General features: G+C 43.6%; 1 protein-coding gene across 5 annotated transcripts in view; it reads left to right on the top strand.

Moving 5' to 3' along the window:
- Positions 1-13,414: 13,414 nt before the first annotated feature.
- The window catches only part of CTNNBL1 (catenin beta like 1), a 161,378-nt gene continuing 158,088 nt past the window's right edge, over positions 13,415-16,704 (top strand). For 2 of the 5 annotated variants that reach the window (XM_038572285.1, XM_038572281.1), the window contains exon 1: positions 14,124-14,258. In XM_038572285.1, coding sequence (XP_038428213.1) covers positions 14,136-14,258 — 123 coding nt within the window. In that variant the 5' untranslated portion in view covers positions 14,124-14,135. Of the gene's footprint in view, positions 13,566-14,123; positions 14,379-16,704 lie in introns of those variants that run through there. The other 3 variants (XM_038572282.1, XM_038572283.1, XM_038572284.1) reach the window with 3 other exon arrangements.

Raw genomic sequence — 16,704 nt, forward strand, 5'->3', positions numbered from 1 at the left:
CCTGCCCTTCCCCTACTTTTTCCCCTTCCTGCTCTCCTGGACAGTATTTCCCTGGGGCTCCCGTTACCAATTTGCAGAGCAAAGCCACACGCAGGCAGTTCAGGGGTGGTGTGAGCTCAGCGGCTCTGGTATTGTTTTTAATTCAATATTTTGTCCCTGTGCGCCAGACTCCTTTATTGGATGAGAACACTGTTATTGGATCCTGCCCTGCAGGAGAAAAAGCATGCTTCCCTGGACGATGGCAGCTAGGTTGTTCTAGAGTCTGATGAGTCAAGGCAGGGCGAGAAGACAGCAGAGAGTTCCAGAAAATCTGGTGGTTACAAGCTGTTCTGTGACACGCACAAAAATATTAACATATGTATTCTTGACCTTTCCCTTGCCCTCCCTTCTCAGGAGGACGAAGCCCAGGAGGCAGCCTTCACATCGCCCTCTTCCTTTTCCTGCACATCCACTGTGTATCTGGATCCTGCTGTGTTTCCCTCCTCTTCCCCCTGTGCCCGCAATGCCACTCAGTCCAAACCTTGAACACCTCCTGCCTCGACAACTGGTCTACCCCATCCTCCCCTGCTGCCCTCACACCCATTGTCCTTATGATAGATGATCTTATTTGGGATTTCCTAAAAGGTAAGGATTTGGATGTACAGAATTTTATTTGGGGAGTGATCCCAGGAAGCACTTGCAGGCAAGCAAAAGTAGGATGGCAGCCAGGCAAAGGGTTATCAAGCAGGTCAAACTGTGGACACCTGGGCTTGACTGCACTGGGCACTCTGGGAGCAAGTGAACAGCACATAACTCAGAGTTATCCCACCTGAGGAGTGAGGAAGCTGGGAATTTATCTACTCAGTTCATTAGGTTGAACGCTGTTCTGGACGATGGGGAGGGGTGTTAATTTTCTGGCATCTCTGACCTGTTCCACAGGCAGGAGAGCAGGTTCCAGTGGCCAGAGAAAGTCCTCAGGTAGAAAACACAGGTGCTGGCATTTGGAACTGGAAGTCTGCCCAGTGTACACTGACATGTAAGGAAGGGCAAGGGCACGTGGGTGGGAAGCACTGATAGCACGTCTTCCATACAGACACATCCCTTGACTTAAAGTCCACTGATGGTTACTCTTTGCTATTTGGGTTAAAGACTCAAATGCTTTCCTCTGTTCTACAAGGTCTCAGTAGGTTGGCCCCTGCCTACCTCTGCTGCCTCACCTCACCCCTCCCTCTCTCCAGCTCTGGGTTCCAGCCTTCCTGGCCTTTTCTCTGTTCCTCAAATGTAGTATCTCTCACCACAGGACCTTTGCACATGCCGATCCCACTGCCTGGTCCTTCCACATCACCCAGATATTCCTACACATCCTTTAGGCTTCCAGGCCGCACAATTGTGTCTCCCAGGCTGGTCATGTTCTCTCTGCTCTCCACTGAGATAACTGGATTCCTTCTCCTCTGAGTCTATATATGTGTAATTATGCAATTAATGTCTGTCTTCCCTACCAGACTCTGAATTTCAGAGCCCAGGAGACTGCCTGGTGTATAGCAAGAACTTGATAAATATTTTGTTGACTGAATGAATGGATGAATGAGGATTCTGTGGAGTCCTTTCTTGTGCCAATTGAAATACTGGGTATTGCAATGAATTCAAAAGAAACTAAGAGCGGGGTGCTTGGGTGGCTCAGTTGGTTCAACATCTGCCTTTGGCTCGGGTCATGACCTCAGGGTCCTGGGATCGAGCCCTATGTGGGGCTCCCTGCTCAGCAGGAAGCCAGCTTCCCCTTTTCCCTTTGCCCTACTTGTGTGCTCTCTTAAAAATAAATAAATAAAATCTTAAAAAGAAAAGAAACTAAGAGCCTAAATTTTTAACAGGAAGGCCATAGTTAGGAGGAGGAGAAGGGAGAAGCAGACAAGATTCTAGAGGGAAGGATAAGAGAAGAAAGATTGAGCTGGTGGTGTGTAGACTAGACAGTAGGTCTAGAAATGGAGAGGAGGATAGTTAGGACATTCCCATGTCTGCCCTTCAATAATGGCTCTTTGCGTTTTTGCCAGGGATTCTCCAAGGTTTGTTTGGTTTCTGTATGTATGGGTTCCTTTTGCATGTCACCTTTTTATGAAGACTGGCCCAAGGCAGCTTGCTTCCTGTGGTCCATACCTGTGTATTCTGTGTGTTCCATCAGTATCAGGATTTGGTGAAAAATCACTTTTGAGTCACACTAACTTGGGTTTGAATCCTGGCTCAGCTCCTTCTAGCTGTGTGGTCTTGGGCAGATTATCTACCCTCTCTGAATGTTGTTTTTCTCATCTGTAAAGAAAGGGTAATTTCCGGCCTTGTATGATTGTTGGGAGGCTCAGGGACCAAACAGAAGCCCAGTGCCCACTACACGATTTGGATGTTTGATAAATAATGCTATTATTGCCCAAACATAGTTTATGACTTCATACAGCAACATTAACTGAGCACCTACTCCATGCCAGGCATATTCATTCTTATCAAACCCTCAGCTACACCGTGAGGTAAGTATTTGAGGAAGACAATTAAGAGTTCACTGAATCTTACTCTTTCTTCTTGAGCCCACGGAGAGACCTCGTTTCCTAATTTTCTTGTACTTTGTAGTATCCATGTGACTACTTTCTGGACAGTGGATGAGGGCAGACATGAAACACACCACCTCCAGGCTATGCTCCTATATATTACATCTCTCATGAGCCTCCACACTCTCTCTCTTCACCCACCGACTAGAGGCTAAGTTTTTCAAGACTCTAGGGGATGGAAAGCCACAGAGTAGAAAGAAACCGGATGACCGAGTTCATGTGCAGCAGGCCATGTGTCAAACATCTGCTTCCGACTATTTTATGAGCAAGAAATAAACATCCATTTTGTTGTTTGTTCAGAAGTTAGACCACTTTGATTATTCCACTATTTTTACTCACATTTGAAAGATGATAGAAAAGAGCCTCAGGAAGGTGAAGTGACTTTCCCAAGCTTGTCCAGTGAGATGCTGCAAAGCCAGGATTCTGATGCCAGAACATATCCCAAATGTGAGGGAGGCTGCTTTCCTTAGTTGGCTTTCAATAAATATTTGTTGAATGGATGCAATTAAGAGTCTTGATTTCCTAGTCTTAATGTTAATAACCTAGGGGAAAATTAGCTTAAAGATAAATTGCAGAGTGACCAAAAAAAAAAAAAAAATCAAGATGTATGGATCCCCTTCACTGTATTGTAAGTTTCTGGAAGACTATGCCTTATTGTACTCATTTTTTTAAAAAGATTTTATTTGGTTAGTTAACTAATTAATTCAGAGAGAGCGTGAGTGGGAGAGAGGCAGAGGGAGAAGGAGAGAGAGAATTGGAAGCAGACTCCACACTGAGCATGGAGCCCGAGGCAAGGCTCGATCTCATGACCCTGAGATCATGACTGAAGCTGAAATAAAGAGTTAGATACTTAATTAACTGAGCTACCCAGGTACCCCTTTATTGTACTATTTTTAAAATATTTCCCAGCACCTGGCACCATGCTTGGTACATTGTGAGTGCTCAAGCATGGCTGCTCAACTGAATTCTCACAGGTTACACAATTTGAGTGTTCCCCCAATTTGTTCAGATGGTGGAGAAATACCTTGAAATCATTGTCCTTCTTGCATAATACCATGAAATAGTGATAAATTAATTTTAAAGTGAGTAAATACATAATTTTGTGCTAAAATCCCATACCATCTTGTACTAGGCTCCACCATAAAAAGCAGAAGCAGGTGCTAAAGTTGGGTGAAATGCACTGGGGAATAGTTTCATATAAAGGTGATTCTTCCCATGAACCTTTCCTCCATGAATTGGCCTACAACCACCAGTCCACCACAACTGAATTTTAGAACAGGTGGGGCCAGCTCATAGAGGTGTCCCAGTGGGAGCATCGTTTAAAAACCACTAGATGAGTTGGTTGGAATAGAAAGGACCAATTTATTAATGGATAAATTTTCTGTTTTAATATTTGCTAGTTAGCTGCTTAAAAGCAATGAATGGCCTCCCCAGAACAAGCCAACAGCCTCTATCTCTGTTTTTATGCTCTTCTCCAGGTTTTTCTTTTTCTTACACATTCTTTTAATTTATGCTACCTTGCTGTGTTTTATGTATCTTTGTAAGCCACCTTAAATCCTTTCTGGAAGGAGGTGGTGGTATAAATAAAAACATATCACCTAAATATAAAATGTAACAAGCTCTATAAAAAGCTATTCCTAAAATACCAACAGTGACTTTTTATCATGGAAATAAATAAGATGATTAGAGGTATGCTGAGGGAATCCAGAGGGGGTAGATCTACGTGATTATACGAAGCCCAAGGTGTGGCATTACAAATAACTTTAATAACTAGTGTGAAGATTAAAAATTAGTTTTATTTTATTACTTTCATAGATATTTATATATTTTATATGTCTATTATTTACTTCTGTAATAGTTCTTCAGGACAGAAATTGAGAAAATACAAATAAACAGCAAGAACAATAAAGCTACTAATAGCTCAATACTCAGAGACCATCACCACCTTTACATCTTCTTCATGTAGGATTCAGAGGCAGAGTCCCAGCAGGTCTAATAGGGGTTAGAGTCTGATGGACTAATGCCCCCCAGCCAGGTGATGGGGGTGAGGAGGATGGGGAGGAGGGAAAAGAAGAAGAGGGAAAGAAGGGGAGAGCAATGAGAACAGAAAGAGTCTTCTGTGTGGGTAGATGTGGAGCTTGGAGGACAAGGTGGTGTCTACTGCCTAGTCTGACTCAGGGCTGAAGTCTGATCTGACCTCCATTGGGAGAGATGCTGCGAAGTAAGGTGTGGGGTATAAGCTGAACTGCCTTGAGGCCCAGACAACACCAAAGAGAGATGCCTGGAACCCGTACCTCTGTAGGATGCTGTCTGACTTTGCTGCTGTGAGGATCCAATCAGGAGATCATGGCACCTCCAGGGTCCTGAAGCTTCTCGAGTGCCAGAGAGCAATGCCCTGGGCAGGGTAGCAGTGGCAGTGATGAGGCTCTCCTTCCAGTGACTTGGGAGTGGCAGGTGCCAATAAAGAGGCTGGAGCAGAGGATCCCTTGAGGAGATTGTCCAAGAGTACACATGGGCATATGCATGCCCAGAAAGAACTCAGTCATTTATGAGAGCTGGGCTGAGGGGCTTTTACTAGTGGACATGGAAGCTCTGAGTCAGAGATATTACTTAATGTGGATGGAGCATTGTTTATATGCTCAGGATGTCAACCTTGGGGGAAATTTAGGCCTTTTAAATATATACATGGATACATACAGATTTTTTTTCTAAACAAAATTTGAAACTGAGGAGATAGATCAGTTTTTTCTTTTCTTTTTAAAATATTATATTTATTTATTCATGAGAGACACAGGAAGAGAGAGGAAGAGACATAGGCAGAGGGCGAAGCAGGCTCCATGCAGGGAGCCCGACGTGGGACTCGATCCCGGGACTCCAGGATCACGCCCTGAGCTGGAGGCAGAAGCACTCAACCACTGAGCCACCCAGGTGTCTCTGATCAGTTTTTTTCTTAATGTGTGTTTCTCATAACATTATTTCCATAGCACATTAACAGATATTATGTGGAAAATGGCTTCAGTGTTCAAATGGGCTTGGAAACCATTGTGTGGAACAAGGTGAAACAGGTTTCCCCCTGTAAGATTACTCAGAACTTTCAATATACTAACATGCATTGTGATCTTCTATGAGAAAGTGTAGACTCAGCAGCTGCCCCTCTAGCCATCTGGGGTACATGGCCATTCACTGTTTTCATTGATATCTGCTGGCAATGGTTCACAGAGCCTAATGGGTACTAATCGAATGCTCAGTTTATCAATAAGTCACAGTGGCTGCCAATGACTGGAATGTCATTCTTTGGTACCTAAGCTGCTTTGACTTTGTATATCTATGCTGCATAACAAAATACCTTAGGAGGTCAAACCACCAAAGCATTTATTATTTCACTGTTTCTATGGATGAGGAAGTTAGGAGTATCCTAGATAGGTGATTCTAGCTCCTATGTCTCATGAGAGGACTGTGAAGATGTCATCCCGGGTTGCAGTCATCTGAAAGCTTAACTGGAATCCGAGGCTCCACTTCCAGGATAGACCCAATGAATCTCTCTACCCTATGTAGTCCCTTCCCACAATGAAAAGTCTAGCGTGTGCCACCTATAGAATATTGCAGAAATGATGGACTGTGGCTTCTGTGACTAGGTCACAAAAGACTTGTGGCTTCTGCCCGGTCTTGGTCTTTCTTGGATTGCTTGTTCTTGGGGAAACCAACCGCCATATTATGGGAACACCTGGACAGCCAGATAGATCCATGTGGAAAGGAATTGACGTCTCTGGCCAAGAACCAGCATCAGCCTTTGTACAAGCCATCTTGGAAGTGACTGGCATCTTGACTACAATTTCAGGAGACCTTTATCCAGAAATATCTTGATAAGCTTCTTTCAAATTCCTGATCCACAAAAACTGTACAAAATAATAAATGTTCATTGTTATTTTTAAAGAAAGATTTTATTTATTTATTCATAAGAGACACACAGAGAGAGGCAGAGACATAGGTAGAGAGAGAAGCAGGCTCCATGCAGGGAGCTTGATGTAGGACTCCATCCCAGGACCCCAGGATCACACCCTGAGCCTAAGGCAGACGCTCAACCACTGAGTCACCCAGGTGCTCCCATTGTTCCTTTAAGCCACTATGTTTTGGGAAAACTTGTCATACAGCAATTAATAACTAATATACATCCTTAGTGCTAAGGCTGGGTAATAAACAGCTGCTTCAGCTCACTGATTAAGGAGATTGCTTACTTCCCAAGCCAGAAGTGGTCTTGACCAATGTCCTTTCACTGACCCCAAATAGTGATTGCATAAATAGTTCTCTCCATCTCTTATTATGAAAGCATCTCTGGAAGGTCTGACTCATGAGGATCACTGGCGTAGGGCATTGATGAGGGCAGCCCCTCAGAATTAGGGGTTTATGAAACTCATTCTTTTTTTCCCCTGAGGGAAAGAGAGAGAGAGAGAGAATGCTAAGCAGGTCCCACACTGGGCCTATTGTGGGCTCTATCCCGTGACCCCAAGATCATAACCTGAGCAGAAATCAAGAGTTGGACACCTAACTGACTGAGCTACCCAGGTGTCCTGAAACTCGTTACATTCTTATGAGCCATTGTCAGTGCTGGTTTCCATAACTTTTCTAGTCATACAGATTTGACTGCAGAATCCTTTCTTTGTGCAATGGACATAGTTGGTCCATAACCACATCATTTCTTCCTTTTCCTTTATTCCTAAGAGAAACTCTCAGAAAAAAAAAAATGATCTCTCTTATTCTTGATGTTGTGTGCCTGGGGCTGTTGCCGTCATCCTGTTGGCAGGAAAACGAGTTCCAAAGTATCCTTTACCCAGCTTCTACAATCATCAGTTCACCAATAACCCTCTCATCTCTACTTCCATCCACAACCACACCAGCCCCCACCTTGGATGATTTTGAAGCAAATTCTAGTTATTATATTGTTTCATATATAGATTTATTATGGATCTTTAAAAGATTAGGACTCTTTCAACAACATAATCCAATTATATCATCTTACATTTAAAAAAAAAAGCCTGAAATAACTCCTTTTCATTGTATATCCATGACTATTGAGTTCTTACTTGGTTCACAGTGTATCTAAGAATATAAATTCTTGTGTCAAATCGAGACCAAGATCTGCTGGGAGAGGTAATTACTCTTTGGAATTCAATAATAATTTTTGCCTGGACCATAAGTGTCAGTAACATTTGAAATGTTAACTGAGCCCAAATCCTTACTGTGAAATGCATAGTCAGACAGGCTTGGTTTGGGGGTATTGCCAGTTACTAACTCTATGACTGTGGCAAGTAACTAAACTCTCCGCATTTCAGTTTTTACAGTTATTTTAAAATATTAGAGTGGGGAGAATCCAGGGATCTGGATTTGGGTGGTGAGAGGCAATGAGAACAGGAACTTCTCCGAGCCCCAGCAATTGCATTCTGCTCCCTAGAAAATACATTCCCCTTCCACTGCCCACCGTGTAACTCTTCCCCACTCATTCAGTGCCTAAATAGAGGAGTCAGGCACTGTTATACATTTCCAACCAGCCCACAATTGCAGGGTAGGAGTTCAATATTGGTGATAAATATACTTTATGAGTGCTTTTTGAGGATATTTTCTTAAAGGCTGTTCCAATAAATAATTTACTGAAGCAATGAAAGATGGAGGAAGTGAGTCTGATTACATCTTGGAGTACCTAAAGCTTGGAGTTTAAGGAAGCTAGGCAGCCCACAGCTATTTAAAAACTTTCTGGAAGGGATAATTCTTCCAAGTTACATTTTTTAAAAAGATTACAGCTCAGCAGTTGGTGTCTTGGGTGGTGCCCTTCTCTCATCTCTGGATGCTATTCTGAAATCATAAAGATCATGACATGTTTGTGGACTGTTTGGTTCATCGCTCCTAGCCACACCCCCGGTCCCCCTTTGTTAGTTTTTTTGAGGTATAATTGACTTAACATTATATTAGTTTCAGGTATACTATGTAATGATTTGATATTTGTATATATTGCAAAATGATCACAATAAGTACAGTTGACACCCATCATCATACATAGTTACAAAAAGCTTTTTTTCTTGTAATGAAAACTTTCAAGACCCACTCTTCTAGTTATTTGCAAATAGGCAATACAATATTAACAGTCATCATACTATTCATTACATCCCCATGACATGCATTTAACAACCAGAAGTTTGTACCTTTGGACCCCCTTCATCCATTTCTCTGACCGGCCCCTCCTCTGCCCCAAACTCAGGCAACCACTAATCATGAGCTTATTTATTTTTTTTTTAGGATTTTATTCATGAGAGACACACATGAGAGAAGCAGAGATATGTGCCTATTTCTCTCTCTTGATCTCTTTGCCTCTCTTGATCCCAGGACTCGATTCCAGGATCCTGAGATCACAACTTGAGCTGAAGGCAGATGCTCAACCACTGAGCCCCCCAAGTGCCCCATGAGCCTATTTTGTTTTTGTTTTTAGATTCTACACATAAGTGAGATCATAAGGTAAATACCTTATCGTCTTTTTCTGTTGGACTTATTCCACTTAGCATACACTGTAGATCTTCTGAACTTCCATTTTGCATTTTTTAAATTGGAATAGCATAGCATTAGGATTTGGGGTAGGGATTTGAAGATACTAGTATTATTGCCAGGAATGAGTCAATCAGTCTGTGGACTGATTGGCTCATCCATTAAACCAATCACTAGTTAGTGAGTGCCAATTAAATGCTAGGTATTTTGTTAGGTTCTAAGGTTATTGTGGTGAGCAATGCAGCAATCTCTGGCATTCTGGAGCTTTGAATATGATAGGGAAAATAGACTTCAAATGAATGAAAAGCAAATCAATATAGAAACGCCAATCACAAATATTTTTATGATAATGGTTAGGAACCCCAATAGAGAATATTGAGGGAAGGAGAGGAATTGCCTTAGATCCTGTAAATCAGAGGAGACCCCTGATGCAGTGACGTTAACCTGAGACCTGAAGGATGAGTCTCTCAAACCTTATCCCTGGAGATTCCCAAGAACGTATTAATGGACAAGATAAAATTGAAGTGCCCTAATATGATATTCAAGATGCTCTATGATTAGGATTGCCATGAGATACAGGATGCCCAGTTAAATTTGAATTTCAGATGAGCAACAAAAAGGTTTTAGTATGTTACTAAATATTGCATGGAACATATTCATACTAAAAAATTTCATTGTTTAACTGAAATTCAAATTTAACTGAATGTCTTATATTTTTATGCACTAAATTTGGCAACCTTATCCAAGATCTTCCCCAGCCATCCTCTCCTGACTTACTTCCCATTTTTCCTTTATATCCTATGCCTGTCTATAAGTGTTCCAACTTCTACGTCTGCTCATGCTGCTTCCTCTGCCTGGGTCACAAGTCTCCCACTATATCTTCCTGGCAAACTCTTTTCATCTTTTAAACCTCAGTACAAATGGCACCTTCTCTGGGAAACCTTCCCTGGCAGAGCATTTTATTCACGTTGCAGGGTGCTCACCAAATCTGGTTCCCATAGGGCTTTGCTTCATGAGTCTATGTTTTAATGCCTGGTATCTAAAAACACACAGACAAGACTGAATGGAAAAGAAAGGGTATAGGAATGATTCATTTTTCCTGCCCCTCCAATTCCCACCTAAATCCACATAATATTAACACCAAACGGTGTTGGAGTACTTTTCTGTGTCAGGCACCTGCTAATTGCTTTGCATGCAGCATCTTATGTAAATTCTCCATAATCTTAAGAGGTAAATTCAATTGAATCTCCACTTTGCAGGCAAGGGAGTGAGTGGGCACATAGAGGTGAAGTCAGCCGACAACGTTTCCACAGCTGTAAAAATGAGCATCATAACATTATATTCTTCATTAGGCTTTGTCCAACCAGAATGTGGGTTCCAAGAGGGCAGGAGCTTTCTTCATACAAACTTCTATATCGTCAGAGCCTACAATTGTGTCGGTCATTGAGGAGGCACTCAGTAAATGCTTGTTGAATGAATGAATGAGTCACCTTATAGATGAAGAGAGCACAATTTAGAAAGAGAAAGTAACTTGGGGGAGAGCACACAGGTAGATGTGGTACAATTTTGGGGAGAGCCAGAATCAGTGGTGTGTTGGTAAATATGTAACAATCAGCTCTCTGAAACACCTGTAGCCCTGTAGCATTTGTTTGTAGCATTTGTTTGATTTCCATGGTATAAATACTCCCACTGTGGCCAATTTTAAGTAACCAAGCAGCTGTCACCTTGAAAATTTCCTGAAAATTTAACCATAGGCTCTTACTCGCCTGTTTATACAAGCTGGCTCCAGCATACCAAGTACTGGGGGATAATTCTAAAGGATACATAGTTCCAAAAGGTGCATTCCCACCATTACTCATCCTGCCTCCTTGAATTAGGCACTGTCCATCCAGCTAAGGAGGGGGGGAGCACCCAAATAATTCAGTTCAAAGCAGACTGCACTGGTGATTCTTTAAAAACATAAATCCGATCACAAAAAATTTCTGCTTAAAACTTTTCAATTTTTTAAAAGGACTTAATTAATTTATTCATGAGACACACATACACACACACACAGAGGCAGAGACACAGGCAGGGGGAGAAGCAGGCTCCATGCAGGGAGCCCAATGTGGGACTCGATCCCAGGACCCCAGGATCATGCCCTGAGCCCAAGGCAGGCGCTCAACTGCTGAGCTACCCAGGCATCCCAAAACTTTTCAATTTATCCCCAATGTTCTTAGCATAAACCCAGTCTCCTTACCATGGCCCACAAGGCACACCGTGAAACCTCCTCCTGTGCCAGGCACTGTACTAGGCTCTTTGTACTAGGATATAATGGTGACCGTGATAGACACAGTTCCTGTTTCCATGGAGCCCTTGTCCTGTATATAAGGCTGCCAATAAACAAGTAATCAACTATTAAGTAGAAAATTACAGATGGAGATATAAGTGCCATAGAGGAGGTGCTGGGAAAGAGGATTACGAGGAATGAGAAGGGGCTGCTTACATGGACTGGAGAGGAGTTGAGGAAGGCTACCCTGAGAAAGTGACCTTTGAGACCTAAAGGATGAGAAGGAGTTGGATGAGGTATGGGGCTCAGGGAGAAGAGGAGGGGATTTGGCTCTTTGAGAAGTTATATAAAACTTCTGTGTAGCTAAAGACAAGTGGAGATGGGTTGGGGAGGATGGTTAAAAATATTGCTTTGGTCTGAATGTTTGTATCCCACCAAAATCCATAAATTCAAACCTTAACTTTCAAGGTGACGATAAGGAAGTGGGGCTTTCAGGTTAGGTCCCTCATGAATGGGACGGGTGCTTTTCTAAGAGGGAGAAAGCTCCCTCGCCCCTTTCCTCCTGTGAGGACATAGTGGAAAGTCTGTGAACCGCATTGCAGACAACAAATCTGTTGGTGTCTTGGCCTTGGGCTTCCCAGCCTCAGAACTAGAAGAAATAAATTTCTGTTGTTTGCAAGCTACCCAGTGTATGATATTATTCTCATAGCAGCCTGAACGAACTAAGACAAATATGAATGTGAAGGTCACGGGGCTAAATGGCTAAGAAGACTACGGGAGAGGTTTAACACCCTTTGAAGACAGAGACTTATTTAAACCCCAGAAGCTCAGATCCACTCTTTAAATGATTCTCTTCCAAATCACCTCCAACTTCCTCCTACAGAAAACCTTTTTATATCTCTGGGGTAGAAACAAGATCATCCAGTTCCCACCCGGCCTCCTTTAGATGAATAAACAGAAGCCCAGAGAGGGAGATGTGATCGCCAACAGTTTCTCAGTCAATAGTAGTTGTAGGCCTTGGAAACACACTTTCTGAGACAGCACTGTCCAAAAACAAACAAGCAAACACAGAGGGAGCCACGGTTACATAGGTAATTTACACTTCCTACTAACCACATTTAGAAAGTCAAAAAAAAAAAAAAAAAGGTGAATTAATTTTATATTTTCTTTGACCCACTATATTCAAAAGAAAATTTCAACATGTAATCAACAGAACTCTTAGAAATCAGGACCCCTGGGTGGCTCAGCAGTTGGGCACCTGCCTTCAGCCCAGGGCGTGACCCTGGAGTCCCTGGTTCGAGTCCTGCATTGGGCTCCCTGCATGGAGCCTGCTTCTCCCTCTGCCTGTGTCTCTGCCTCTCTCTCTCTCTGTGTCTCTCATGAATAAATAAATAAAATCTTAAAAAGAAAAAAATCTTAGAAATCTGGTGTGTATTTTATTTACATTTATGGCACATTTCAACTCAGACTAGCTGTATTTCAAGCCCTCGGTTGCCACATGTGGTTAGTAGATATAGAACTGGACAATGCATTTCTACGCCTCAGTTTCCTTATTTGTGAAATGAGGATAAAATTGGCTAGGTCATAGGGATGCCTGGGTGGCTCAGGGCATGATCCTGGGGTCCTGGGATCGAGTCCTACATCAGGCTCCCCATATGGAGCCTGCTTCTCCTTCTGCCTATGTCTCTGCCTCTCTCTGTGTTTCTCATGAATAAATAAATAAATAAATAAATAAATAAATAAATAAATAAATAAATAAATAAATAAATAAATAAATAAAATCTTTAAAAAAAATTGGAGAGCACAAGTGAAACTCTCGCTGCTCCGCCCTGCACATAGGGGGCGCCCAACAAATCCTGGCTCCTTTGGGTCTTTCCTCTCACCCTACCGCCCTCCTCCAAGTCTCCGCCCCCTTCCCCCCACGCCCCGCCTCCTTCAGGCTCCGGGCGGAAGCAGTACCGTCGCAAATGCAGCGCGCGTTACGGTGGCGTTGCCTTTTACAGCAGTGTGGCCGGCTTCCGTGGCCCTCTCACTTTTACCTCATTGGCCGTGCGACCCGCTCACCGCGCTTTCCGGCAGTGTGGCCGGAGCCGCAGCGGAGGGGCCCGCGGTTTGGCCGTGAGTGGAGGGAAGCTGAGTAGCAGGTGTTGGCTGGGCCTGGTACCATGGATGTGGGCGAACTTCTGAGCTACCAGGTATGAGGGGCGAGGCAGGCCGGGAGCCATCCCCTCACCCAGGCAGGGCTCTGCGGTCGCGGGACCAGAGCCCCTTCATCTCCCCCCGCGTCGCCTCTGTCCCCGGCCGCGTCCCCCGCGCTCCTGAGGCTCCGGCGTCCGAGCCCCTCGTTTCACTCCACTCCCCTGAGACTTTCCTGGGCCCTTTGGTTCATTCCTTCTCAGAGCGCAGGCTCCTTCGTCTCAGCTGCAGCCTGGGCCTCTTCTTGCCCTACCCTGGGTTGGGGCCTGGTCCCCGTCAACTCTTCCGCAGGCCCCCGGCCACCTTCGCAGCCATCTCGTCGGCTTTCCGGTCCCCCGGGCGTTGTGTTGGTGGCGGCGGTGGGAGGGCACTGGCCTTGCCCGCCTTTGACCCCGGCTTCCCCAGTAATTAGCCATGTGCCCTTCGGACGAGTCATCTCCCCCTCTTTGAGCGTCAGTTTTTGTATCTGTAAGACGGCGACAGTCCTAACCCTCCCGTTGGGTTGTCTGAGGCCTCCGTTGCAAACTACCGGGTGTGAAAGCTGGTTGTAAAGTGTAAGAGCTGTTCCCATGCCATTGTTAGGAGATGCGTGGAATTCTAGCGTGGAATCTTCTCGTCCTCCCTGCTCTGGCTACTTGGCGGGAATCCGCGGCCCAGAGGGCAGAAAGGACTTATCCAGAGTCACTCAACAAGTAAGAGCTGGGATTGGAGCTGAGGTCTCCTGGCTCCCAGTTCAAAGGTTTCCCCCTCCTTGACTTCCTACAGGGGCCCCTCGTGAGAGGCAGTAGAGCCCCGCTGTCCACGTTGTTCAGGTGGCTACTTACCTTTTAGTGTGGCTATTAAAATTGCATATATAACCGGTCTTGTATTTCCATTGGCAGGTCTGCAGTAGAGAATAGGTCGTTAAGAACTAGGGGCCGGGGCTGCTTGTTCCTTGGAGTGTCTCTTTTGCTATTAACTGGCTGCTGTAACCTTGCACAGAATACTTACTTAACTAACTCTTTGTGCCTTGGTTTCCCCATGTGTAATTAGGGGCAAAGATGGTACCTGCCACATAAGTCTGTCATGAAGTTCTTAATGGTCTGCCAATGCTTGTCAAAGAGTAAAAGTTCAGCAAACACTAACAATTATATTCATGTCACTCCCTCAGCCAGTATATGAAGAACAGACCTTGGAGACGTCGTAGAAAAGAACTTATAAGCAACGGGAGATATATAGCCAAGAGATTTATCTCTCTCTCTTTTTTTTTTTTTTTAAGATTTTATTTATTCATGAGAAACACACACACAGAGAGAGAGAGAGAGAGGCATAGACACAGGCAGAGGGAGAAGCAGGCTCCATGCAGGGAGCCCGACATGGGACTCGATCCTGAGTTGCCAGAATCACACCCTGGGCTGAAGGCAGGTGCTAAACCTCTGAGCCCCCGGGGCTGCCCGAGATTTCTCTTTTTAAGACAGTTATTGAACATGAAAGAAGAAAGGAAATAAGGTTGTTGAATGAGTGGTTACATATCTGTTTGGGAGTTGTAGAATGGCAGGCCCACTGACTCAGAATATTGAAGCTAAAAGAGATTCATTCATTTGCTCAAAAAACATTTATTGAACGCCTACTGTTCAAAATCCTCTGAGTATACAATATTGAACAAAACAGACAAGGTTCTTGCTTCTGTGGAGCTTGTAGTCTGGTGAGAAAGTTAGAAGATGATAAGTGTGTAAGTAAATTCAGATTGTGATAGGCTCTTGAAGGCTAAGCAGAGTATACTCTGTAACTGTGCTGTTTTGTGAGATAGCCACTGGCACCTGTGGCTACTTGAAATGTGGCTAGTTGGAATTGAGAGCTATGTGTGGAATTGAGAGCTATGTGTAAAATACACATTGGATTTCCAGGATTTAGTGTGAAATAAATTAATGTAACGTATATTAATAATCTTTATATCAATTCCATGTTGAAATGATATGTGGGGTATATTGGCTTAAAGAAAATATATTATTAAAGTTAATGTTACTTTCTTTTAAACTTTTTTTTAATATGACTACTAGAAAATTTAAAGTTATATGTGGCTGTATATGTGGCTCATTTGTGGCTTTCAGTATATTTTTATTAGATAGTGCTATGATTGAAAATAACCCCTGAGGGACACCTAGGTGGCTCAGTGGTTGAGTGTCTGTCTTTGGCTCAGGGCGTGATCCCGGGGTTCTGGGATTGCGTCCCACATCGGGCTGCCTGTGAGGCACCTTCTTCTCCCTTTGCCTATGCCTCTGTCTCTCTGTCCCTCGTGAATAAATAAATAAAATCTTAAAAAAAAAAATAAAATAACCCCTGGCAGTAGGAGACAGGACCTATTACCTTTGGGTAATATGGTCTGGGAAGGACTCTGAGGAATGGATGCTAAAGGACTGAAGGTTGAGAAGGAGCCAATCATGTAAAAGGGCAGAAGAATCAAGGCAGAGGGAAGAGCACGTATGTAGGCTATGAGGTAGAAGCTGGTACAGCCTTTTAGAAGATCAGTGAGAGGATTGATGGTGCTGGAACATGGTGAGTGAGCAGGAGAATGGTAGATGATGAATAGGAGATGTAAGCAGATGACAGACAATGTAGGTCTTCCTGTAGGCCATGGTAAGGAGTTCAAATTTTATTTGGAGAGATGTTATATAGATAACCTCATGCAGCCCACTTCATTACAGATGAGGAGTGAACCCCATTCTGATAAAGCACTTCTCTGCAGCTGTGGGCTAAGGTACTGGCATAGTTGAAACCAGAATCCTGATCTCCTTATTTTCATCTCTGTTCATTCCCCATATGCACTATTCATGCAATTTCCTTTTCGTAAGATGGATGTCCACTCCTCCTGTTCCTAAAAGATGGTACAGTCTGGAATCTAGTTCATAATCAATCAAATGCACCCATCCTCTTGTGGAAGTAGGTGAAGATCATTTGAATTAATGAACGCAAAAGCTCTTCAAAAACAGTAACATTTTATAGCTATGAAAGATGCATCATTTACTTGTACCATCTCTCAAAATCTTTCTAATAACCCTATGAAGAAGGTACTGTCTCTAATCCTTGTTGTACAGATTAGGGAACTGAGGTACAGAAAAGCACCTGCCTCATAACTGAAGCTCCTAGTGACTGTGCTGT

This window comes from Canis lupus, chromosome 24, assembly GCF_011100685.1.
Source record: "Canis lupus familiaris isolate Mischka breed German Shepherd chromosome 24, alternate assembly UU_Cfam_GSD_1.0, whole genome shotgun sequence".
Classification (NCBI taxonomy): domain Eukaryota; kingdom Metazoa; phylum Chordata; class Mammalia; order Carnivora; family Canidae; genus Canis; species Canis lupus.